This window comes from Miniopterus natalensis, chromosome 8 (genome assembly GCF_054644295.1).
Source record: "Miniopterus natalensis isolate mMinNat1 chromosome 8, mMinNat1.hap1, whole genome shotgun sequence".
Classification (NCBI taxonomy): Eukaryota; Metazoa; Chordata; class Mammalia; order Chiroptera; family Miniopteridae; genus Miniopterus; species Miniopterus natalensis.
Genome location: NC_142088.1, coordinates 3307775 through 3333333, shown reverse-complemented (window position 1 = coordinate 3333333; position 25559 = coordinate 3307775). Strand labels below are relative to the sequence as shown.

At 48.9% G+C, this 25559-nt stretch overlaps 2 protein-coding genes and 1 pseudogene across 2 annotated transcripts; 2 read left to right on the top strand and 1 right to left on the bottom strand.

Annotated features, from left to right (window-relative positions):
• Window positions 1-3152: 3152 nt before the first annotated feature.
• Window positions 3153-4153, top strand: LOC148092536 (UDP-glucuronosyltransferase 1A3 pseudogene; annotated as a pseudogene).
• Window positions 4154-10298: 6145 nt separating this feature from the next.
• LOC107530732 (dnaJ homolog subfamily B member 3) lies at window positions 10299-11018 on the bottom strand. Its single transcript, XM_087819354.1, has one exon. The coding sequence runs from the start codon at window positions 11016-11018 to the stop codon at window positions 10299-10301; it is 720 nt and encodes a 239-aa protein (XP_087675480.1).
• A 4610-nt stretch (window positions 11019-15628) lies between these two features.
• LOC107530731 (UDP-glucuronosyltransferase 1A1-like) lies at window positions 15629-23905 on the top strand. Its single transcript, XM_016204625.2, has 5 exons — window positions 15629-16492; window positions 21529-21660; window positions 22240-22327; window positions 22610-22829; window positions 23608-23905. The coding sequence occupies exons 1-5, from the start codon at window positions 15629-15631 to the stop codon at window positions 23903-23905; spliced, it is 1602 nt and encodes a 533-aa protein (XP_016060111.2).
• Window positions 23906-25559: the final 1654 nt, after the last annotated feature.

The following is a 25559-nucleotide window of genomic DNA, read 5'->3' as shown; positions in this document are numbered from 1 at the left end:
CCTCCAAGGGGAGGGGACAGGGTCTCTCTACCGCCGCTCGGCAGGCGTGCATGTGGCGGACCACTCGGCATCCGCTGTCACGGACGCCTGCTGGCCGCGGGGATCGCTGTTGGAATTGACTCAGCCTCTTCCCCACGTAAGTAAAGCGTGTCGCATCCAGTGTGTGAGTACGTTGTGGTTTTGGCAATTCCAATAGCAAGATGCGATGGGCAGAGGGGCTGGGCCTTCTGTCCCTGGTGGCCGGCACAGTGACGCTCTTCACTGTCGTCCCGGGAGTTGGCGTCCTCGCCTGGGGTTGGTGTCTGGGGCCCTGAGGTCGGCTCCGACTGTTTGGAGCTGAGAGAAGGGCTGCCAAGGAAACGCCGTGGCATGGAAGATACGTGCGGGCTTCTCAGCCCCATGGCCCCAGGGTGGCGCTGGCTCCCTGCGGTGATGGGCTGACTGAGGTGACGGCCACCCTCTGGCCACGTGGAGACAAATGAGTTGCAGACAATCTCCCTGTTCAGGGGAAGGAGCCGGTGCAGCGGGTGAGGGCAAACGTAAGCGAGGTGGGTGCTAAGAAGAGCAGAAACTCTACCCGGGCCTTTGGCCGCCCTCCTGAGCTCATCTGCTGTCCCTTACTTCCCCTTCTGTTCCTGCCTTTCTTGTTTTCTCTCTAGAGCTTTCAGGCAGCTTGAAAACATTTTTAAAAGAATTTATAATCAGTACCTGTGAGAGCATCGGTCTGATAGGAACCAGTCCTGTAGGCTTCTAGGTGAATTAAATTTCTTCTGTCATATTAAAAAATCCCAGTGAGATTTAGTTTGGCCCTGTATGAAATCTATAGCTTAATTTGGGACAAAAGCAAGAGCATTACAATGTTAAATCTCCCCTCCCGGGACACTCTGTGCCTCTTCATTTATTCTATCTAGATTTATTTATATCTCCAATTGGAGCAGAGAAAGCACCACCACCATTACCAGTCCCCTAGCCACACCTGTTTTCTTATTGGCTTATAATCTCTTGTCAGGTTGGGTTGTAGCCACGAGGCAGCTGACCACAGTGACAAAAGCTAGAAAGGTGGCCCTGGCAGCTGTACCCTCCGACAGGTGTTCAGTGCAGTTACAGCTCTGCAAGGAGCAGGGTCTACTGAGTGATGCACAGAGCGAAGGCGACCCAACTCCGCTGACTCGCTGCTTCTGCCTTTGACACTGTGGGGCAAGAGTCCCCAGTGGCAGCTTCTCTCGCTGACGACAGTAACAGCAGCTGCAGCTCCAGTAACAAACTTGGGGTCGAACCTTCCCAGCTCTCGGCTCCTCTCACTCTCATGCTTTCAATGTAGGACACGGGCCGCTCCCAGCTACGCGCTCGAGAGCTTTGGTGTGGCTTTTCGTAGGAGTGAATGGAGGGCAGAAATGATAGGATTTAACCCGGGAGGAGGCAGAGCCTGATTCTTGGGGAAAGCAGAGAGTTACGTGTCCGACAGAACAGAGATCCGAAAAAGAGCAGAAAAGTTGCTGTTGGAGAGGTAGGAAGGGAACCGGGATCCTGGACGCACAGCTGACCAGGCGGGATGGAACCAAGTGCCGCCTGCGCCGTGGTGGCGGGTGCTCCACGGGCTGTGTCTTGATGGGCAGGCATTTGCCCAGTGGTGGAATCTGCTATCACTGTGGATTGTTCACGGGGTCACTTCCTCCTAATGGGAGGCCTCAGCCTCCGCTAGTCACAGCGGCCTGGGCCTGGATGTCAGTGTGGCAGAAGCCAAGGATGCAGAAGAGCAAGCTCAGTGAGAAAGTTGGACAGCGCAAGGACCTCGCCCGCTCATCCCCGGGGCGAACAGGTCAAGGAGATGGCAGCCGAGCATGCATGGGAATCACTTTCCGGAGCAGGGCTGGCCTCACGGGCATGTGACCCATGAGGTCTCACAGGGCTCCACCCGCAGAAGGAACCCACAAATTATGTAGTCCACCCTGTTCTGGAAGAACCTGTCCTTATGAGGACCTAGGACTATATGACTTTGGAGCGAAGCTGGAACATAAACCATGGGATAGATGAAAGGCCCAGATTAAGGTACACCTTAGTCCCTAAACAGAGCAGCAGGAGACTGGAACCTTCAGCATCTAAGAGGAGAGGAATTGAAACAGGGCCTGGTCTGAGGCCAGGTGACAGCTCCCTGCTGTCCTGTGGTGCTCTCCCCCACTACTGTGTCATTGCCATTTATGCTCTAGGTGAGAGCGACTCTTACTCCATGAGGCAGGTATAGACTTCTCAACAAACCCTGTGTTGTTTTCATCCAGTCTTGAGTTCAGGGTTTCTGCAGATGTCCCCACATTTGACAGCTGCTTCGAGTAGACGCTTCCTTCACCATTGCAAGAGGTGACCTCGTGCGGAAGAGGCACAGAACAGGGGAGCCAGGGTCTCTTCCTCTTGAGGGAAAGCCGTCTTAGCAATGTTATATATATTTTCTGGAGGTGCTCTACGATACCCAGCAATGGGAGGAAAGAGTTTTAAGAGTTATCAAATGAGGTCACAACCAGCAGAGAGGTTTTGGTTGGGGACTAGGCACTGGCGACTCCTCGGAGCCCGGTCACAGCCCCGTAGAGCACAGTTAACAGAGGAATGGGTGGGAAGAGACAAAATGGGCATCCACAGCCTTGTTTTGGGAATGGAGTGAAATACAAGAGCATGGCCCGGCCGGGCGTGCCTCAGCGGTTGACCTAGGATCCAGGTGATCGGGGTTCGATTCCCTGTCAGGGTACATGCCCGGGTCGTGGGCTCGATCCCCAGTCGGACGTGCAGGAGGCAGCTGATCAATGACTCTCTCATCATTGATGTTTCTCTCTCTCCCTCTCCCTTCCTCTCTCTGAACTCAATGAAGATATATATTTTTTTAAAAAGAGAGTGAACTACACAGTTCCTCGAAGAGAGTGGCAGACTCAAATGAATTTCTCCAAAATCAAGGGGATCGATCTCTCCCTAGGGAAAGGAGGGTGAAAGGCTAGCAGTGAAGGACAGGGACAGAGTCATTCTGTAATGATTAATGTAAGTAGGGCACCCTGCCCTCCAGTGACGTGCCATTCTGTGAATTGGCTTGATGACACGATAGGAGGGAGAAAACAAGTGTGTGAGGCACAGTCTGATCCGGAGAGTCAGCTGCTTTCGCGTCTACTGAGATGGCTGCAGGACTCCAGCTTCCCCAGCCGGTGATCGCAGGCCTGCTGCTCTTCCTGTGTGTCGGGCCCTGGGCTGAGGGTGGAAAGGTGCTGGTGGTCCCCATGGATGGCAGCCACTGGCTCAGCATGCGGGAGGCTGTGCGGGAGCTCCACGCCAGGGGCCACCAAGCAGTGGTCCTTTCACCAGAGGTGACACTGCAAGTCAAGGGAGAGGATTTCTTCACCCTGAAAACCTATGCCATCCCGTTCACCCAGGACGAATTTGAGCACCTCATGCTGGGCCACACTGACCTGATTTTTGAGAGAGCACATTTTCTAAAAACATTTTTGAAACATATGGTAATTTTGAAAAATGTGTCTTTGGTCCTTCAAAAGTCTTGTGAGGACCTGGTGCATAACAAGGAACTGATCAGGCATCTGAATGCCAGTGCCTTCGATGTGGTTTTAACAGATCCTGTCTATCCCTGCGGGGCAGTGCTGGCTCAGTACCTGTCGCTTCCTGCTGTGTTTTTTTTGCGTGCCATTCCATGTGACTTAGATTCGGAGGGCACACAATGCCCAAACCCTTCCTCGTATATTCCTAGGTTATTAACAAGGAATTCAGACCACATGACATTCCCACAAAGAGTCAAGAACATGCTCTACCCTCTCGCCCTGAAGTACATTTGCCATGTTTCTTTGTATCCTTACGCAAGTCTGGCCTCTGAGCTTCTGCAGAGGGAGGTGTCGCTGGTGGATGTTTTTGGCTACGCATCCGTGTGGCTGTTCAGAGGAGACTTTGTGCTGGACTATCCCAGGCCGACCATGCCCAACATGGTCTTCATCGGGGGCATAAACTGTGCCAAAAGGAAGCCATTATCTCAGGTCTGTATTCGTGCTATATGCAATCAGTGTGCCGGGCAGAACACATGATATTTCTTAGACTGATTCCAAGTGCTTACTTATCTACGCCCTTTTCTGTCGATTTCTATTCTCATTCTCCATCTAACAGTCTCTGGTGAGATAAACTGTTCAAGTGCCTCCAGTAGTGTGGGTAAGGTTTGCAAAGGTCATTAAAGGGCCTCACAGGAGAGGGAGGGGTGAAGTTCTGCAATACGATTTACAAATAGTGGGGTGATTCAACCAAGATTATCCTTTCGTAGAGGTACCGTCTCCATGGTTGTGCAGTTTTCTTCAGCTGTGTAGCAGCAGAGCATTGAGCTGTGACCTGGCCCATCAGGGGGTTTTTGCTTGAGTGTGTTCTGCAGAAGGGTAAAAGAACTAGCAAAGTGCACTTGTTGACATGATCATTTATAGTGGTCCTGTCTCAGAGGGACTGGGGAGAAACAGAATGCAAGCCACATAGGTCATTTAAGAATTTTTAGTAGGCAGGTTTAAAAAAAAAAAGCAAAAAGAGTGTCAATTTTGATATACATTATCCAACCAAATATATCCAAAACATTATCCTGTGAACATATTCTCAATATAAAATAGAGATATTTTGCATTCTTTTTCTGTCCAATACTAAGTTTTCAAAATTTGGTATGTATTTTATACTTACAGCATATTTAAACTTGTACTAGCCACATTTCAAATGCTCAACAGTCATCAGACAGTATATGATCAGCATTTGTAAATGTTCCATAAACACACCTGAAAAGGTATATTTTTAATTACTCTATTTTAAAAACTCAACATGCCCAATTCTGAAAAAGATGTCTTAAACTATTCCCTATTTAACTAAATTTTGCTAACTTTCTATTTGAAATTTTAATAATTTTTGCTTATTCATATAGTTGCAGGATTGGTGCACATAGTTTTACTACTGTTGTATTTTCTTCATAGTTTGTCTTTAAAATATTTTAAAATTGTGGTAAAATAAACCTAACATAGATTTACCATCTTAACCATTTTATTTATTTTAATATTTTTATTGATTTCAGAGAGGGAAGGAGAGAGATAGAAACACCAATGGTGAGGGTCATTGATTGGCTGCCTTCTGCACGCCCCCTGCTGGGGATCAACCCAGGCATGTGCTCTGACAGGGAATCGAACCAGGATCTCCTTGATCCATGCTTAACTGCTGAACTACGCTGGCCAGGCACCTTAACCATTTTAAAGTGTACAGTTTAGTAATGTTACGTACTTTACACAGTTGTGCAACTAATCTCCAGAACTCATACCTATTAAATAACAACTCCCCATTTCCCTCTCTCCCCAGCCCCTGGCAACCACCATTCTACTTTATGTCTCCGAAAATTTGACTACTCTAGGTACCTCGTATAGGTGGAATTATACAATAATTGTCTTTTTGTCACTGGCTTACTTCACTTAGCATAATGTCCTCAAGTTTCATTCATGTTGTACTATATATCAGAATTTCACTGCTTTTTAAGGTTGAGTAATATTGCATGATATGGATATATCACATTTTGCTTATCTATTTGTCCTTCGATGGACCTTGGGTTACTTCCACCTCTTACCTGTTGTGAATAGTGCTGCTATGAACATCGGTGTACAAATATCTCATTAAGACCTTACTCTAAATTTTTTTGGGTTTATACCCAGAAGTGGAATTACTGGATCATATGGTAATTTAATTTTTAATTTTTAGGGGAACTGGCATACTATTTTCCACAGTGGCCGCACCATTTTACATTCCTACTAACAGTGCACTAAGGTTTCAATTCCTCCACATTTTCTCCAGCACTTGTTTTCATGTTGTCGTTGTATAGTAGCCATCCTAATAGGTGTGAGGTGGTATCTTCTTGTAGTTTTGATTTGCATTTCCATAATGATTTGTGATGTTGAGCCCCCTTCCATGTGCTTATTGGCCATTGTATGTCATCTTTGGAGGAATGTCTGTTGAAGTCCTTTGCCCATTTTTGAATGGTTGGTGTTTTTTTTATGCTGTTGAGTTTTAGAAGTTCTATGTATATTCTGGATATTAATCTCTTATCAGATAAATGATTTGCAAATATTTTCTCCCATTCTGTGGGTTGCCTTTTTACTCTGTTGACAGTGTCATTTGATGGACAAATTTAACAATTTTTTAAGAAGTCCAATTTGTCTATTTTTTCATTACCCATGTCTTTGGTGTTATACCCCAAAATCACTGCCAAATACAATGTTGTAAGCTTTGTCCTGTTTTTTCTTCTAGGAGCTTTATAGTTTAGATCTCATATTTAGGTCTTTGATCCATCTTGAGTTAATTTTTGTACATGGTGTTAGCTAGCGGTCCAACTTCATTCTTCAGCATGTGGATATCCACTTTTCCCAGCAACATTTGTTGAATGTCTTTTTCCCATTGAATGATCTTGTCACCCTTGCCAAAAATCATTGACCATATATGTGAAGTCTTTTTATTTGTAACTTAAAAAACTTCATCAAAAGTTTGCTTAAAGTATTTTTAATAACATTTTTAAAACCTTCGTTTCTTTTGATGAAAGAATTTTGATCATTCATACTATATATATATGATTTTATTCTTTCCATTTAGTGTAAACACATTCTTTTTGCATTTTTTCCTTTCTAAAACAAGTTTTTGTTGTTGTTACTTTGGGAATTCTCTGGCACTTCTCCATTTCCATATAAGTGCAGTGTAGCATCTTCAAATCTCTGCTCTCCTGCCTCCTTCTTTCAGTTATAGGGGCACTTGTGATTACATTGAGTTTACCCAGATAAACCAAAATAATCACCCTACCTCAAGATCCTTAACTTAATCACGTCTGCAAAGTTCCCTTTTCCATGTCAGGTAACATATCTGCAGGTTCTAGGGATTAGAGTGTAGAATATTTACAGGGCCATTTTTGTGCATACTCTGCACAGTAAGCCTAAAGCTAAAGCCAGGTCTTATTGAAATCTTTCAAGTTTTCCTCTAAATTGCTGAAATTTTTCTTCTGGTTTCCTTGGGAACACCTGTCATCCATAGATTTTATTTTCCAGTCTCGGTCACTATCACCTTACTCTCCAACTTTATCTCCTCTATTTTTCTGATGCATCATGGAAGAGTATCTCTGAAAGAGTCTATTTGTATCACTGATTTTAATTTCTTCATCATCGTTATCCTTTTTGCTTTCGATGTGCATTTAAAAATTTTTTTTGCTTACTTCAAGTCATTTACTGCTCCCCCCCTCCCAATAATATGAATATACTTATTTTCAACATAATTTTGTTTTCATAAAGCTCCAAGGTAATTCCTCTGAATTTTGTCAAGTAGAGGTGCGTCAAATGAAGCATTCTCCCTGGTCTTACAGAAATATTCTTATCCCTAAGTGGGGAAAAAATGAAGTCCCCTTAGAGAACTGTACCATAACAATGCTTATTTCTGATTGGGTATACTACAAGTTGCTTATCAGTAGGAAGAAGAGTTCTGTAAGATACTAAATAGTCCAAAATTCAGCTGACTGGGATAAAGATGAATGGGCTATTTCATTAAAGAAGCCACTGACCACTTCCCAGAGTGCAGTCACACTAGATTGCTGGCCATTGAAATTATACTGAAAGGGTTTAAAGGCAAGTGGGAGCAGAGGACATGAAAGGACTGTTTATTGAGAAAGCCAGATAAGAAAGTGGAATCAGAAATTCCTAGAGAGGCATGCAGTTGGGGGAATGATTTCCTCCGATGAGGAAGGTCTCTCTTCCTGTTTGGAGACAGAAGAGTGGATTCATAGGTTAAGAAGACTGATCCTTTAATGGTTATTGGAAGAGAGCATTGACTCTTCCAAATGCTTTCCGTTGCGTGCGGTAAGGGCGGCGAAAACCAGGTCTGTGTGGAGCTCCAGCCAGGGGAAGTGTTTGGCTGTTTGGATACTGCTGAGGTGACCACAGGCCTCCAGGTGTTGGGCTTGTAGGAGGAACATGTCTCCCCTGCCTGGTGCGCTCTGTGGGAAGGTGCTAGTGATGCTGTGGAGGGAACTCACCGCAGGGGACTTGAGATGGTCATCTTGACAACAGAGGAAATGCCTTTTTCTTCTGATCTGAAAGCCCACTCAAACCCTTCCACAAAAAATGAATATTGCCTGGCTGCTGTGGCTCATTTGCTTGAGTGTCGTCCCATGCACCAAGAGGTTGCCAGTTCAATTCCCAGTCAGGGCACACACCTGGGTTTCGGACTCAATCCCCAGTAGGGGGCATGCAAGAGGCAGCCAATTGACGTCTCTCTCTCATTGATGTTTCTATTTCTCTCTCCCTCTTTCTCTCTAAAAAAAAAATAAAAATAAAAAATCAAACAGTTTTTTAAAAAGATGAGTATTAACATACATTTCTATAGCAGTGTGATTTCTTGAGACCAGGCATTTTAAGAGAGATTTTCAATTTTGAAAATTCTTTAAATAAAATGCTTTATATTTCTGTAAAAGAGAAACTTCCTACTTAGGAGCACCAATCCAGGATATATCAAAACTCAAAGCTGTGTTTACCCTCAACTATTAGAAGCTGGAGCTGTTCAAGATCCATGACCTCTGAGTGACCCTGGCATGCCAGACTTTTACTGAACGCAACCAAAGACGTTCCTGACCACTGAATGGTGGGGACTCACTTTAACCAGCTGTGTAGATACAAATTCCCTTGCTCTGTTCTCTTCAGAGCGGAAATTCTCAGCCCTTAATTGGCACATCTACCACGAAACTATGTGCCCTTCTTGCATCACTTCAAAACTCCTGACATCCTGTCTCCTCCTGCTGCCCCCAACCCTCTTTTCCAGCACATTACTCTGGGAGTGTCTTTATGGTGTGAGTTCCTTTGCCTGGCAAGCAAATCATCTCCTTTTTATCTCCTTTTTAAAAAGCTCTGTTTTATTCTGATGCTTTTTATGCAGTGACTATTTGATGTGGTTTTAACAGACTCCCTGTGCCCCTGAGGGACAGTGGTGGCTGAATCTATGTTCCTGCTGCATAGTTTGCATGTTATCCCATGGGGATTAAACTTTAAGCGCACGACAGGGTACCAAACTCATCTCATACATGCTGCGTTTTCAGTTGGTCTAGTTCAGTTCTTTTTGCTCTCATGCCTTATGCAAGCCTCTCCTTAGAGATGGCCAAGGGGAAGGACACACTTTGGGATGGACTACCCCAAGGCAACCCATACCTCAAAAGGGTTTTCACTGCGGGCATAGACCATGTCAAAAAAAGCTGCTGCCCCAGACTTGTGTATGTTGACTCCCCCAATCAATCAATATTCCAAGGGAAACCTGGCTTTCATAGTCCTAATTTAATAGTAGATGAACCTTGGGTGTGGCAATGGGATAGTGTCATGTAGCCTCATAGAAATGCTTTCCACATTTCCACCTCTACTAGTTGCAGAACCAAGTTGGGCCCAGGCTAGCGATCGGATTTGCATTCATGTATCTGAGTCATCACCACCACTGTTTTAGTTAAGTCAAGTGACCTGAATACGGTCCCAATGTTATTAACCAACCACCTGACCGTGAGAAATGCACTTATTTTGCCCACAGCCTTTGGAGGGAACCTGCTCCTGCCAACACCGATTTCAGTTCGGCGAAACTGATTTCAGACTCCTGACCTTCAGGAGTCTTTTAAGAGAATAAACGTGGATTCTTTCTAAGCTGCCACGTTTATGGGAATTTCTTACCGCACCCATAGGAAACGAACACATCCACTCTGCCATGTTTATCTGCTTCTCAAACGCCTCGGCTTAACATTACATTTCAACAACAGTTAACTCTTACTAAGTCACCAGCGTATATATGGAACTCAAAACCATCTTTAAGCAGACGTATTACTACTATACCCATATCTTTTACTACTATGTGCCAAAAAATAAAATAAAATTAGATTAAATTAAATTTTAAAAAAGACCGTTTTATCTTGGCAATGTTAACTTCAGAGCAAATGACCTGGCTGACGTTTCCGATAAAATGGACCCGCCGTGTTCTAGGCGCTGTGATGACCATTTTGTCCCAGGACGGAGAAAGCAACACCGTCTGCCTCGGGGTTACCTTTAATAAATAGCAGAAGCTTTCAAAGAGAAACAGACGAGCGGTCCTATTCCTGCGGCTGGCCCCCCACAGGAAGAACAAACAGGCACTGGGCACGAACCGTTTTATAAACCGTTGGCTACAGTTATTCTGAAAGTAGAGTTCCCCTGCAATCTTCCAAAAAAAAAAAAAAAAAAAAAAGCGCCCGCTGTTCCTCCCGAGGCTGGGGTTTACTTGGCGCCGATGTGCAGCAGCTGCTCCCGGCCGTTGATCAGCAGGGACTTGAGCTCGCCGTCCTGCTCCACCTCCACGCGCTCCTGGCCGTTCTCCACGATCCTCTTGGTGGTGGTTTTCTTGCCGTGGACGATTTCCGTGGAGGTGGACACGGACCGGAAGCCGCCCAGGCCGCCGCCCGCGCAGGACGCGGCGAAGGAAGACAGGCCGCCGCCCCCCAGGGCAGCGAAGGAGTGGAAGCCGGTGTCCAAAGAAGAAAAGCCGCCGAAGGCCGGGAACTCGCCGAAGGTGGGGAACAGCGGCGAGGAGCCCCGGCTCCGGCTCCGCCGACCCCCCAGCACGCTCTCCAGCGGGTCTCGGAACAAGTCAAACGAAAACGGGTCCCGGCCGCCAAAAAACTCCCTGAAGACCTCGCCCGGGTCGCGGAAGGTGAAGACGTAGCGGAAGGGGTCCCGGCCGCGCCCGCCGCCGCCGCCGCCGCCCAGCTCGCCGTCCTCCGCGCCCGCCTGGCCGCAGCGGTCGTACACGGCCCGCTGGCGCGCGTCCGACAGCACCTCGTAGGCCTGCGCCACCTGCTTGAACCGCCTCTCCGCCTCCTCCTTGTTCTCGGGGTTCTTGTCCGGGTGCCACCGCAGCGCCAGCTTGCGGTAGGCCTTCTTGATGGCGTCGGAGGAGGCCTGGCGCGGCACGCCCAGCACCTCGTAGTAGTCCACCATGTTGGCCTGCGGGCCACGGGGAGGGGGAGGCCACGGAGAGGGCCACGGGGGCCACGGAAACAGTGAGCGGCGCGCCTCACAGTCTCAGGGCGCAGGCCCAGCGCTCCGTGCAGCCACGCTTCCCGCAAGCTGCGCCCCCTTATGACGTAGCCCGCATCTGATTGGTCCTCGGAGACACGCCCCGAGGCGCTCTGTGACGTATTTCCCACGGCGCCGAGGCCCCGCCCACCGAGGCCCCGCCCACCCGCCGGCTCCGCCCACCCGGGCCCCCAGTCTGGCTCTGAGCTCCGCACAGGGTCCATCCAGGAGGGAGGAATTTAACCGGTCGAGGATACTTTTCTTGAAGCTGGCCTCGCCAAAGGCTTCCTCTTAGCCTAGATAGAGGTGGAGGAATTTAGTCTAACCCCGGGCTGAAGGGCAGTCCTATATGTTGCCTTGGACATGAATGAATTCTCCAAATTTTTGGCCGCAGGACCCGTTGGCTTTTGCTTACGTGGGTTCTATCTATCGATACCTACAACATTAGGAATGAAAACCATCAGAAAAAAAAATCATTAATCAACTTAACAACAAAGCCATTGCACGCTATCATAAATCATATTTTTATGGAAAAAATGACTTTTCAAAACAAATATTTCGTGAAAAACGGCATCAGTTTACATTTTTTGGGGGGGCATCTCTCTGGCTTAGAGAGACCTCGATCGATTCTTATATCTGCGTCTGCACTCAATCTGTTGCTGCATGGCATGTCCCGAAGCCACTTGGAAACTCCCCGGTACACTTTAGAAAGGGTGAGAGTGAAAAAGTCCAATGTCATGATTATGGAAGTAGCTTTGACTTGGAAAAATTCCCCTGAAAAATTCTTGGTCCCCCAGGATGCCCTGGCACAAAGCAGTATCAAAATGATTGAAGCTTGTTGGCTGCGTTTATCGCGATGCGGCCAAACTTGGGACGCTTTGGTTATTTCCACTAAAACTGTGATATGGCAACCACGATTTTATTTATTTTTGGCATTTCTTGACAACTGATTCCTCCCCACTTTCTCATTCCCTCTCTGACCCTGCATCCTTTGCCTTGATAAATGGTGAGGCAACACCAATAAAGGTCACTTAGTTCTAAGAGGACAATGATTAACCAATGAACTTTCTAATATTTCATCATAAAGGGTGCGTGTGTTATATCACCAAGAACAAATGGCCAACTTCATATCACCCTGAGAGGCTGAATATAAAGCCTGGACCTGGCACTTGGTAGGCACGCAATAATGGCAGTAATAAACTGATTGGGGGTAGAGTCCAGAGTGAACAAAGCAATGTGGGAAATTATAAGGCATATCTGTGGAAGAGCAAGTGATCCAGGATGGCTGGAGGGAAAGAGGTAGAGGTCAAGTGGAAGGGCTTGAGAGGAGGAATGAGCTTGGACAGGTAGGCTGGGTCCATTCCCAGTTCTGAGGGCAAGGCTGAGGAGTCTGAATTTTATTCTGGGCCCTCAGAAGCTATTGATCAAGGTTTCAGAGGTAATGGTGGGGTGGGGCCACGCAGGGACAGCTGATGCCAGGAATCAGAAGGCACAGATAAGGGGTTGGGGATATTGGGGGCTGAAGCCCTGAAACAGGACCCTGGCAGCTGGGTCTGAGAGACAGTGGTAGAATCATCTGGATTCAGTACTTCCTTGCTTGGACATAGGACCTAGAGCAAAGGGAGAAGGGATGTCACATTTATACAAAAATGTTTACTGCATGCTGAAGGTCTGCAAAACCAAGGATCGGCACCCAAGCAAGAGAGTGGTTCCAAAGCTGCCGCTGAAACCCTGCCTGTAAGCAATATAGATGGATAGACAGATAGGCACACACAAGTAGCAGAGACAGATACGCAAACTGCTAAAGAGTTCATGGCAGAATAAAACAAAATGCTACAGAGGTTCCAGTAAGACCATTTTGCTTCCCCTGGAAGGTCTCACAGACTATTCAGAGGGCAATGGACTTGCTTACGGAGCCCCTTTACTTTAGGAGCTTCAACAAGCAGCTCCAATCTGATCCCACCAGAGGAGCTAGGAATGTGGAATGGTAGGTCTCTTAACTACTGGCTTCAACTTAAGAAATCATCTTCCAGTGGGTTCTAGGAACTATCTCACAGCCAGCCCACTCTGCAGCAGTCCTCCAAGCAAGACCACATCTCTGCCCAGCTTTGTGTTTCTTGGGCCACCCATGCCCCCCCACCAGAGCACATCTCACCTTGCCGTGTCATTGCTGGGGTTGGTTGTGCACTGGAGCCCTCCTCATAGGCAGAAACTCTTTCTAACTTGGTTTTCTGGTGCCAGTTCCCAGCATAGTGCCAACAGGACCAACACTTCACATATATACTCAGTGAGTAGGAGAATTCACAATGGATATTGCATGTCAGGTCTGCTCAGGTTCTAGGGTAGAAGCTTTATTGGATTGCATAGAAGTGGTTCTTGGTCATAATTCTTGAGAGTGAAAGTGGATCACCTGCTATGCGTATTAGTAAACAACATACCCTAGTCATGGATGGAGTTGGGCCCCAAACCATCTGGGTGCACAGAGGACCCCAAAAGTTCTGAGGTGCTGCGTGATGCAGGAGGGTCATAAACTCATTAGTGGTGACTGTGTTACAGCCCTTTGGCTCTGTGTAATCTATAGATGAACTCTCATGACACTGAGAGTTCAGGAGAATTATTGCCCTTAACGGTTGAAACTGGAGTACGAATTTCAGAGTTGCAGATAGGGGCAGGCCAATGAGCCAAAGTATTGCTCCCCTCTTTCCTCCTCACCCAGAATCTTCGTCCTGGAGAAGGGAGAGGGCTTGGGAGGTGGAGGAGCTTCAGAGGGTATGCGAGTGTGGGCGCACACGGATGCACTCATCTCTGAGCACATACGAGACTGGAGGCTTCTGGAGGAAGGCTGGTGGTACAAGGCAAAGGGATTCTAAGTACCTCCTCTAAGTACCAGAATGAGAGGGGCCCTGAGAATATGCCCCATGAAACACCAATGCTTTAAAGTTAGCAGTTTCTCCATGACCCTCCTGACAGATCCCCCAAATATGGGTGGCCACTGTTATTCATGGTCCAAATATTGGGATCTGTGCTTTCATCCTGGGATTGTATAGAACAGCAATGGATCCTCAAAGAAAACAGTGAGATCCTCAGTTCTGCCTGTATTCCAATGTGCCCTTTCTGCAGAAGGGGCATTTCTGTTAGGCAACTGTCATATTTGTTCCCTGACCTTTCACCTGTTCTTTTGGGGCACCAGCTCGTGCTGGGTATTGCTGTGTGAGCACATTCTGCTTGGTCCCAGAGTCCTGCCCTCTGCCTTCTCTCCGTTTATTTCGATTGGGTAATGAGTGTGGGGATCACAGCTTTACTTCTGACTTCTAGTTGGCTGTAGAGTTCAATCCTGACCATAGAAGTCAATCAAGTTCAATTATCTGGGCACTGCTGGAGGTTAGTGGGAGTTGTGGTTAAGAGCAGGGTCTCTAGGCCCTGACCATCACAGCCTGGGTCTCAGCTTTGCCACTTAGGAAATGTGGGACTATGGCAAGTCAGTTTGTCTCTCTGAGACTCAATGCCTTTGTTTGTAAGATGGGAATAACAGTATCTGCCTTTACGGGACAAATCTAGCGGATTACTAAAGGTGTGTTGTGAAATGCTTGGCACCCTCCTGGGCACATGGTACTTGCTCAATAAACACATAATATTTTTGTTCACCTCTCCCCTTTGCCTCAACAAGGTCTTTAGAAACTTGCCAAAGTGTCTTCCTTCCCCTGGCCCTTGGACCTGCGTGCCGAGTATAATTCAGGTTTTGTTTCGTTACCTGTTTTAGGCTTCCGTAGACAGAGCTGCTCTCACTGCTTCTCTGAATGAGTACAGATCTGTCCCGCAAAAGGCCTTCTGAGCCCACGTGCTCAAGTGGGCTCCCCTTTCCCGCCATGCTCTACCCCATCAGCATTCGGTCCCTGCCTGGCCTTTTCCACAACTTCTGCTGTGTCTGTTTGTCTGTTTAAGTTGCCAGTCTGTCTCTCTTGATGGAGGGTGAGTTCTGGGGAGGCGGGAGACTCATCTGTGGTGGTCCCGGTGCTGTGCTGGACTCGATAAATACTTGTTGGATGAATGAATGGAAGGCAGTGGAACTGGAGAAGGGCATGCTGAGAGGTTTCCATGGGCCAAAGGTGGGCTTGCAGTGTCGAAATTCTTTGCTTTCTAAAAGGCATAGGTTTCTTTTTCATTTCTGGAGAGGCGGTCTCGTTTCCAACACATAGCATTTTTCCTCTCGGGTACCACTCTCTCGGGCCAGGGAAATGCCCACTCAGGGGAGTAGAAGGAGCCGGAGATGCTTCGTTCACCTCCTGGTCACTCCAGAATGTGATCTGAGCGGCTGATGACGAATCCCAGCCAGTTAAAAAACGGTTGCCGCCTATTAAGAAGGCTTTTTATTTCCCAAAGTTAACTTCCTGCTACCTTCCACTGACTGACAGCTGTAGCCACATGACACAATCAAACATTAACTGGCCATATAGATTGGTTCTTGGAACAGGTAAGTGGGAGAGAACAAACCGCTGGCAGACTCCAGTCCCGGTGGCCGAGGCAGGGGCACCATGGCAGCAGGGCCTCGGGGTCCGCGTCCTCTCCTCCTGGGCCTGCTGCTGTGCGCGCTCGGCCCGGCCGTGTCCCGGGGCGGGAGGCTGCTGTTGGTCCCCGTGGACGGCAGCCACTGGCTGAGCTTGAGAGGCGTCATCCAGCAGCTGCAGCAGAGGGGACATGACATCGTGGTCCTGGCGCCCGAGGCCTCGATGCACATCAGGGAAGGAGCGTTTTATACCTTGAAGACCTACCCCGTGCCCTTCCGAAGGGAGGACGTGGAAGCGACTTTCATCAGCCTCGGGCACAATGTGTTCGAGAACGAGCCTTTCCTGCAGCGTGTGATCAAGACGTACAAGAAGGCCCAGAAGGACTCGGCCATGCTCTTGTCGGGGTGCTCCCACCTCCTGCACAACAAGGAGCTGATGGCCTCGCTGGCCGAAAGCCGTTTCGACGCCGTGCTGACCGACCCCTTCCTTCCCTGCGGCTCCATCGTGGCCCAGTACCTGGCCCTGCCTGTCATCTTCTTCCTGAACGCGCTGCCCTGCAGCCTGGACTCTCAGGGTACCCAGTGCCCCAACCCGCCATCCTATGTGCCCAGGCCCCTGTCCTTAAACTCAGACCGCATGACCTTCCTGCAGCGGGTCAGGAACATGCTCATGGCCTTGACCGAGAACTTTCTCTGCAATGTGGTTTATTCCCCGTATGGGTCCCTGGCCTCGGAAGTCCTTCAGAAAGAGGTGACAGTCCAGGACCTCATGAGCAATGCGTCCATCTGGCTTCTCAGAACCGACTTTGTGAAGAGTTACCCCAGGCCCATCATGCCCAATATGGTTTTTATTGGTGGAATCAACTGCGCTGGCAAAAAGCCATTATCCCAGGTGTGTAATTTGAATGGGAGCTTTACAAGCCTTTATTCTTGCAAGTACCTGGGGCAGATGAACTTGCCACAGGGAGACCCCACCCGAGCGTGCCTAGTTTCCGGTGCCCTCTCGCGTTAACGTGTCTCATGCGCATTTCCCAGGTCCAGCTGTAATTTTTATCTGCCTTTGGAATCAACTTCTCGGGCATTTCTTTGGACCTGAGGCTTCAGGAAAGCGTACTTGGGGCATTTTATTCTGCGGGCTCCAGTGGGCGGGTGGTCATCAGTGAGAGGCAATAGGGTTAAATGCCGTCGGCACGGAGCACTGGGCTCAGGGTTCCAGGCAGAGAACAAAAGTGTGCGGCTGCACCCAGCCTTTGATGGGGCAGGCACGCGGGATTCAAGGCTGCTGAAATATGTTTTTGACATCTGTAGATCCCAGTAGGGAGAGGTGACTTTATGTTCCTGGTGAAACCACCAGTTTCTAGATATTCCAGCTTCCTAAGCTGGATCTTACAGTCCCATCTTCTCTACGAAAGAAAGAACCAGACAGCCAGCTCCTGACACTGGGCAGAAAGAAAGGTCATGAGTCTCATCCTCTGCCATTCTCATCTGTTGATTTTCCCTCCACGGCAGCCCGTATGCCACAGCACACCAGGGATTTTTAAAACATTCAATGACTAAGGGGCAAGGGAGACACTGACCTCTTTTCCCTTAGTAATTAGTTAACGTGTGCCAGGAGATAAAAGAGGCTGAAAATCGCTGCTCTGCAGAATCTAAGGTACGCAAAAAAGTAGCATTCACCTCCCCTTCCCGAGGCCATTGAGACTAGCAGGAGAGGCTCCCCCAGACGATGGAAGGATTCTCCAGGAGGTGACATCGCAGGGGGCATCCATTCATCCATTCATTCATTCATTCATCCATCCATTCATCCATTCATCCATCCATTCATCCATTCATTCATTCATCCATCCATTCATTCATTCTTCAGGTGTTGGTTGAAGGTCCGCTGGTAGCCCAGGCACGTTCCAGGGGCCGAGCCATCAGCCTTGGATAACACTGAATCTTATTTCCAGTGTGCCTTCAACGTGACTCACATTTTAAAAGACAGTGTCGTTGTCATTGGAGGGGAAACTTTGGGTGGTCGATAAAACACCAGGTGAGAGATCATGGCTGAGTTGGTGCCTCCACCCCACTGCCGCAGACCAGCTCCCCTCCGTGGGGCTCTGACCCCTCCCCTGTAACGCGAAGAGAGACCTGATGACCCCTGGAGGACCTCCTGGCAGTAAGATTCTCGTGCTCCGTGGCCTCTGGGACGAGTTTGTGTCTGACGGGGTGGTCTGGTTAAGAAAGAAGTAGGTGCTATTGATTTCCCGAAAGCAGGAGGAGAATCCCTCACAGTCTAGAAGACCGTTAATGATTCTGTTTCCAACAGGAAAAGGAGAGATGAAACGCTGCCGGGCCAGGGGCCCATCTCAGGGCAAAGGAAAGAGAGCTAGTCAGCGTGCCCACGTTAGCGAGGTGTGAAAGGGAAATGTCCTTGGTGTCGTCATGAAGGATCCAAGAGGAAACAACTGTGTTTCACATTCACTTTGAAATTGAAACGTCTCTTAAAGAAAAATGTTTTTATTGATTTCGGCGAGCAGAAGGGAGAGGGAGAGAGAGACAGAAGCATCAGTGAGAGAGAAACGTCACCTATCGGCTGCCTCCTGCTCGCCCCCTCCCGGGGGTAAAGCCCGAAACCCGGCCTCGAACCTAACCGTGACCTCCAGGTTCATGGGTGGACGCTCAACCACTGCACTACACTGGCTGGGCTAAAAGTCTCCACTTTGGAGACGTGCATGCATAGTGGAAATTCTATTTGAAGTAGAAGGGCTTGTCTATGAACTTGCATGGATTCCTGGTTATACTGGCCTCCTCTCGATTCCTGGGACATTCCAGAAAACTTTCCCAGTTCCGGACCATTGAACATGTAGTTCCTCTTCCTGGGACGCTGTTCCCTGAATTCCTTAGGTGGCCATCTTCTCATCTTTCAGGTCAGTTTCAGTGTCACTTCCCCAGGGGGTCCTTCTCTCTAAGGCAGCATCCTGCTATGTCCTTTATAACACATCGAATACTGTGATTATTTCATTTAGATCACTATTTATTGACCGTCTCCTCCATAGATGGGGGCAGGGACCACTTCTGCCAGGGCACTGAATCCTTAACACCTGGCAAGGGGTGTGCACATGACTGGTGTCCCACAGGGACAGCATCTAAGGTATAATAGGCACTCATCCAATATTTGTTAAATGGATGAGTGAAAGCACAGAAAGGGTGCAAACTGAGGACTAGTCACCAGACAGGTAGTAATTCCCAACAGTTCTTTATATGCCTACACTCACATGCAAACATATGCACATGTATAGGATTTTTGGTCGTCGGCACCAATCAACGCCAGCGGGATTCCCCAATTTGGGGTGCAGTGAAGAAGGCAACTTTATTCAGTGCAAACAGCTCAGTTGTGATACGCCCGGCTGTGGAACAGCAGGGTGTGGAGCGGCCCGGCTCAGTAGTTACAGCTCAGTGTAGAAACTGCAGGGCTGCGAGGAGGGCCTCCGGTGAGGCCCCTCGCCAGCTAGACAGCTCTGCTCTGCCCACTGCCCTCTCCGCTTGGCCCCGCCTGTCGCCCTGCTCTGCTCTGGAGAGGAGTCCTCAGGGGAAAGGCTTTTCCAGTCTTTGGTGGAAAGGGCAAGCGCGCACTCTGAGCTGGAGGGGAGCTGAGTTCTACAGACAGAAGTCCCCGCCCCGGGTCCCTGACTGGCCTGACCTCATGCAAATGAGGAATCCAAGTCCTTGAGGTTTGAATGGTCCAAAAAGCACTGTCCTGAGTGGTCAGAATGGCCGGGTGAAGATGCTGATTGGGGGACAGTTTCGATTGAATAGGGAAAATCTCAACCCTATTGGTTGACATAGGGTTTCAGGAACCCATTTGTAAGGGTTGGCTCAAATGGCAGAAACACTGGGGGGCTGGGGGACAGGCGGCTGGGTGTGGGAGGCAGGCAGCTTAGTGGATGAAGGCTTCTCCCTGAAGCAAGGGTTGTGCGAGAGGCCCCTGTTGAGAAACAGCCGCTAGGGTGTGTGTAAGTGTGAGCCCGGTTGGCCACTAGGAGCCCTTCCCGGCAGGCGCTGTCTTCCGGAGGCCCACATACTCTGCACTTCCACTCCGCTAGTGGAGAGGGTCTTATTCCCAGCGCTCTTGGCAAAAGTCCTGAACTTCAAGAACAAAGATAGAAATCTTTGTTCAATAAAGAGAGTCCACAGAGAGAGCACAGCCTGGCATTGGACATACCTTTGAGGTACCTGAAAGACAACAGATGGTAGAAGAGCATTTGAGAGCAAAGGAAGGGAACACACGAATCCCAAGATGTCATTCCCCTCCCCGGGGGAGGGACCATCTCTGTGGACGTAGAAATTCAGAGATGATATTCGTACGTATTTGTTGGGTCTGGGGAAGATAGCTAAACAGAAGATCCGTGAGAACAGAGACTTGAAGGCGGCGAGAAGACAGACTGGCCGCCGGGGAAGCCTGCAGTATTTGTAGGTGACTCTGGACACATGATGATAAAGTGACATGTTTCCAACACCCTAAGAGCTGAATAAGAGTTCTTGCAAAGCAGAAGACATTTGGGAAGGGAAAATCCAGTAAGAGCCTGGAACTAAAAATACTAAACTCTCAGCAAAAGTAAGGGGCTATTTTTAAAGGCCCCATTGGAGCGGGCAAGGGCTTTCACTTCAGACATGGCCTCATTTTGGGGGAAGGTAGAGGTGGGGGACTCAAAGGTTATTTTCCGTTAACAGGTTGTTCCAGAGTCTGTGATGTTGCAGCGAGGTTTAGGGGAAGTTTTGCCAGGTAGGGGTGGACCTCACTGTTATCGAATCCTGTCCGAGCTGGTCCAGAACAGGTGTGGCCAGGATAACACAATCTGCATAGCTGGCCTTTGTGGCCTGTCAGTGAACTTCCCTGCCATTGGGACTCTAGCCAAGTGCTGATATTTCACTCTGAGTGTTTATGGCCCTGCAGGTTCCATTCGTGCAATCACACCCCGCTGGTTGCCAAGTGGGTGTGGGAGGGAATGAGGGCTGTGGAGCAGATCTTAAGGAGGGAGGACCTCGGAAAAAGTATCTTCAGGATGTTCTTGCGCAAACCAAAAATACAGCACGGTGGCTGGGAGGATGCTGCCGGCCAACTCAACCTCTCGGTGAGCCCGGTGGAAACGGCCGAGACACAGCCTCCAGGAGCCAGAGACCTGGAACAGAGTCTGGGCCTGGGAGGGTGGGCTAGACAGTGGGCTGTCCTTGGAGGACATCTGGTCATGTTCTGAGTCAAGCTCGGCAGGAGCCTCTGAAAGCCGTGTGTGCTGAGCCCTGTTGGAAGTCTCCTGCTTCTCATATCTGGGCTGACCAACGTCCCAGTCCATCCAGGACCATTCAGGTTTTAATACCGAAAGTCCCATGGCCCAGGAAACTCCTCAGTTCTGGGCGAACCCTGCCACGTCACACAGGCTCACTAATGCCCCTGGCATTCCTTGGAGACCTATAAAACCATTTGGAGACTCTCGGGGAGTTGATTAGATCATAAAAAAAACCTACCTACAGCTGGGGGTGGGGGTGAGGAATTACCTTACTTATGCCCTGTTCTGTTTCCTCTGAGCGAATTACCACTGTGTGTGCCCATGTGCGGATGTGCGTGCAGGTGTGTGCCTGTGTGTGTGTGCATGTGCGTGTGTGTGTATCCTGAAAGCTGGAGTTGGCTCTGAAGGTTGGGCACAGGTCGGCCTGAGCTCACGTGATTGCCAAGGGACGCGTCTAGGGGCGTCCCTTGGCAATCTCTCTCTCTTCTGGAGACACGGCCATCGCTCTCCTCTCCGGGTCGTGAGCGCTCGGGAAGGGAGTCAGGCCGGACGCACGCTGATACTTTGCGTCTCTGTTGATGTCCGAGTCGTAGCTTCACGTGCATGGTCACCCAAGGAACATGAGAAAAAGATTAACTGGAAATTTCCCTTCTGGCCGCAGGAATTTGAAGCCTACATAAACGCCTCTGGAGAGCACGGGATCGTGGTTTTCTCTTTGGGCTCAATGGTCTCGGAGATTCCCGAGAGCAAGGCGATGCAAATTGCTGACGCGTTGGGCAAAATACCTCAGACGGTAAGAAGATTCTGTACTTACCTGTCTTCACCCCGGTCCCTGACCCCAGACCTCCAGGGCTGGATTAATCCTATAAGTTGGACTCTTACACTTGGCTTTCCCTGGCCACTTCTCAGTGATTAATTCCAAGTCCCTTTTTCAGTTCCACTCTTAACTGCTCTGTGAGACCATGGTCCCCTTCGCTTGGATGTATCATTTTCTCTAAGAGATGCAAATGTATTAGGGAGAACTTATTTAAAAAAATAAAATAGGAAGGATATTATTTCTTCGTATTAAGTAGCAATATTTCCCCCAAAAAGCGGTTGGGTGGGACAATGGTACATAATTATAGTTTTACACTCACTCCTTGTATTAAGTAGACTTTCCCTTGGAGTGCAGAAAAGTGCAAAAATCGTAAATGTATAGCTTGGTGAGTTTTCACAAATTCACAAAATGTTACCAGCCCCCAGACCCTTCTTAGTCATTGCACCCCCCCCCCAAGGTTATGTTCATTCTGAAGACTCCACTTTTTAGCTACTGTAGCAGATTTTTTAAAAATCATATTGTGTTCTTTCCACTCCCTTCTCGTCCGTTCGTAAGGTCCTGTGGCGGTACACCGGGACCCGGCCGTCGAACCTCGCGAAGAATACCATCCTCTTCAAGTGGCTGCCCCAGAACGATCTGCTTGGTACGTGGAGAGGATTCGATGCGTAGGTCAAACCAAGGTTAAACTGAGAGAGCGGCTGCGGCGCGGCCACCCTTAAGGGTTGTTTAGCTGGGACGCGTTACGGCCAACAGGGTCCTCGCGCTTTTCGCTCAGCAGGGAGCCTCCGCCGCATTCCCTCCTGCAGATTCTGCGAGGGCCCCTGGGGCAGCACGGAGGGCTTGGCGCCGGGTCAGAACCCAGGGATGCCCGAGCGGGACTCGCGGCGCCCTGACCCCCGGCACCCCTCCCCTCTTTGCTTCCCAGGTCACCCCAAGACGCGCGCCTTTATCACACACTCGGGCTCCCACGGTATCTATGAAGGAATATGCAACGGCGTCCCCATGGTCATGCTGCCCCTGTTCGGTGATCAGATGGACAATGCCAAGCGCATGGAGTCCCGGGGAGCGGGAGTGTCCTTGGACGTCCTGGAAATGACTTCCGAAGACTTAGCAAATGCCCTCAAAACGGTCATCAATGACAAAAGGTAAGAGAGAAGGTGCAGAGGAACACTGCTTGTGTTTTGCCCATCGCGGGCACAGTAAATATTCAAACAAATACGTAAAAATCTATTTATAAGTAAGACCATTGGGGATTATAATTCATTTTACAAAAGAATGCACGATTCCTATAGAATCATGGAAATGATTTTAAATGTTATTTCCCCTCAGAGATTTAAAACTTATTTTTAAAAAAAAAATAATAATGTCAAGTCCGGCTGCTGTGGCTCAGAGGTTGAGCATTGACCTATGAACCAGGAGGTCATGGTTCGATTCCCGGTCGGGGCACATGCCAGGATGTTGGGCTCCATCCCCAGTCGGGGGTGTACCAGAGGCAGCCGATCAATGACTCTCTCATCATTGATGTTTCTGTGTCTCTCTCCCCCTCCCTTCCCCATTCTGAAATCAATAAAAATATATTTTAAAAATAATAATAATGTCACCATAATAGAGGCCTGATCGAAAAGTTCCTGCAGAGGGAGAAATACTTCATTACAGGAAGCGTAGCGTCCGTAAGATAAAGACAAACCAGGTGCTCGGGAGCATGGCTTGTCCCAGCACTGAAACCTGGGAGAAATTTAGTCCATGGGGATTTATAAATGGGGGGAGGGGGGGTCATGTGAAATCACTTATAATAAAAGGCTTATGATAAAAAGCCAAGACACGTTTGTTCACATGTGGCTCTGAGAGCGATTGGAGCGTAAAGGGAGGACGGTCGGCTGCCATCTGTGCCCCAGGCGTTCACGTAACCGTCTCCGTGTTTAGCTACAAGGAAAACATCATGCGCCTCTCCAGCCTCCACAAGGACCGGCCCATGGAGCCACTGGACCTGGCTGTGTTCTGGGTGGAGTTCGTCATGAGGCACAAGGGAGCCCCGCACCTGCGGCCCGCGGCCCACGACCTCACCTGGTACCAGTACCATTCCCTGGACGTGATAGGCTTCCTCTCGGCCGTGGTGCTGGGGGCCGTCCTCGTTGTCTACAAATGCTGTGCCTTCGGCTGCCGCAGATGCTTTGGGAAAAAGAAGCGAGCTAAGAAATCTAACAAGTCCAAGGCGCACTGAGAGACAAGCAGGTCCGTATTCGCAGTCAGTGTTGAATTCACGTTATGCCCGTTGAAGAAATTCTTTGCTGTAAGTTTGATACCCCAGAATGTTTTCTTTTTGAGTAAAACTAATTTAATTGCTAGTCACACCTGTAGGTAGAAATATTTGAAAATGTTTTCTGCCCCCTCCAGTGCCTTGAATCTGGACTACACTTGCTATGTTTCAAATGGCTTCCCAGGAGGGCCGGACAGGCCCCGCCTTCACTCGGCATTACTTTCCCGACTCAGAAACGGGGCCCCGGCCGCCCCGGCCGCCCCCGCCTCAGATGACGGTTCTCACGTCATCCGGCTCCTACGGACTGTTGCGATCAATTCCGCCAGTAACAGCGGCAGGCCCTGATTTATACACATGCTTCACTGATGTCACTTTGCATATTTCAAGAAGGAACCGGTGATTCCTTAAAGCCTAGTGCCTTGTACTTGAAAGGAATGAATGGCACAGAGGCCTCTGAGAGCAGGGTTTGTTTTCTTTTTGGGGGGAAAGGAGTGATGTAGGAAATTGATGGGCAGTGTGTCCGAGAGGACAATCGTTGCTCGTGCCAAATGGATGTGAATTTGATACAAGCCCAAAGTATAGTGTCTGGCAAGTGTGTTTTTCTCTGATGTTCCCCACGACTAAAAACGTATCAATAAATTTACATAAATTATATTTCTCAGGTATTCTTCTTTTCATTGGTGTTGCATTTTATATATTGTTAAATGGCATGCTCTAATTACAACAGTAGTGCGTGATTATGGCAGAATATTTGAAAAATACAGTTTCCACATGCACACACGAGCCAATAAAAATTGCCGGTGGTCATGCTTCTCAGCAGTGATCACAGTTGCTATTTTGGCAAATGCACATGAAATACTGCAGCTGTACCGTATATTTGTAGCGTCGGCTAACGTCCTGTGTCCACGTCACACTAGCATGAACGTCCGCCTAAAAAAAAATAAAAGCCAAGTCTCTGCACATATTCCTGACTATTTCCGTGGGGAAGAGCTTTACAGCTAATCAATGGTCGTCTCGGTCTGGGTTCCTCTGCGGTGAGGCTTCAGGGCAAGTAATTTATTTGGGAATTGAAGGCGTGTGGGGAGCAGGGTGGGGAGTGATGGCCGCCAAGAAGCCCGCGCTCTGGTGGGTGACGGACTGAATCCCGCTGGTGGGCACTGGGGGCCAGTGCAGAAAATGCGCCCGACCTACCCCACTAAGAGGCAAGGCCCTGGGGCATCTGCGCACTCGCCTTGCCAGCGATCAGCTGCTCCCGCCTGGTTAGTAATTTCCCACACTCCAGGCAGCATAGGGGCTCTGGGAGCCAGGGAGCCCCCGGGGGAGAAACGCAGGGGTGGTGTCGGAGGTGGGCTTGTGCACTGAAGAGAGAAGAGCACAGGGCGTCCGGGAGGGGTGCCGCTGCATCTTGTTGCAGATGGTCTGAAATATTCCCAGACTGCATCCTGAGGTGGTGAGAGAGAGCCAGGTTCCCACGCCCTATGCAGTAGAAAGTAATATTTTGGGGGGGGGGAAGCATCAATTTCTTAAGAGAAAAGTGGGATCTTGTTTTAAATTTGCTTTTATTTTATTATTTCTATTATAAGTGGAATTTTTTACAAGCTTATGAACCACCTGTATG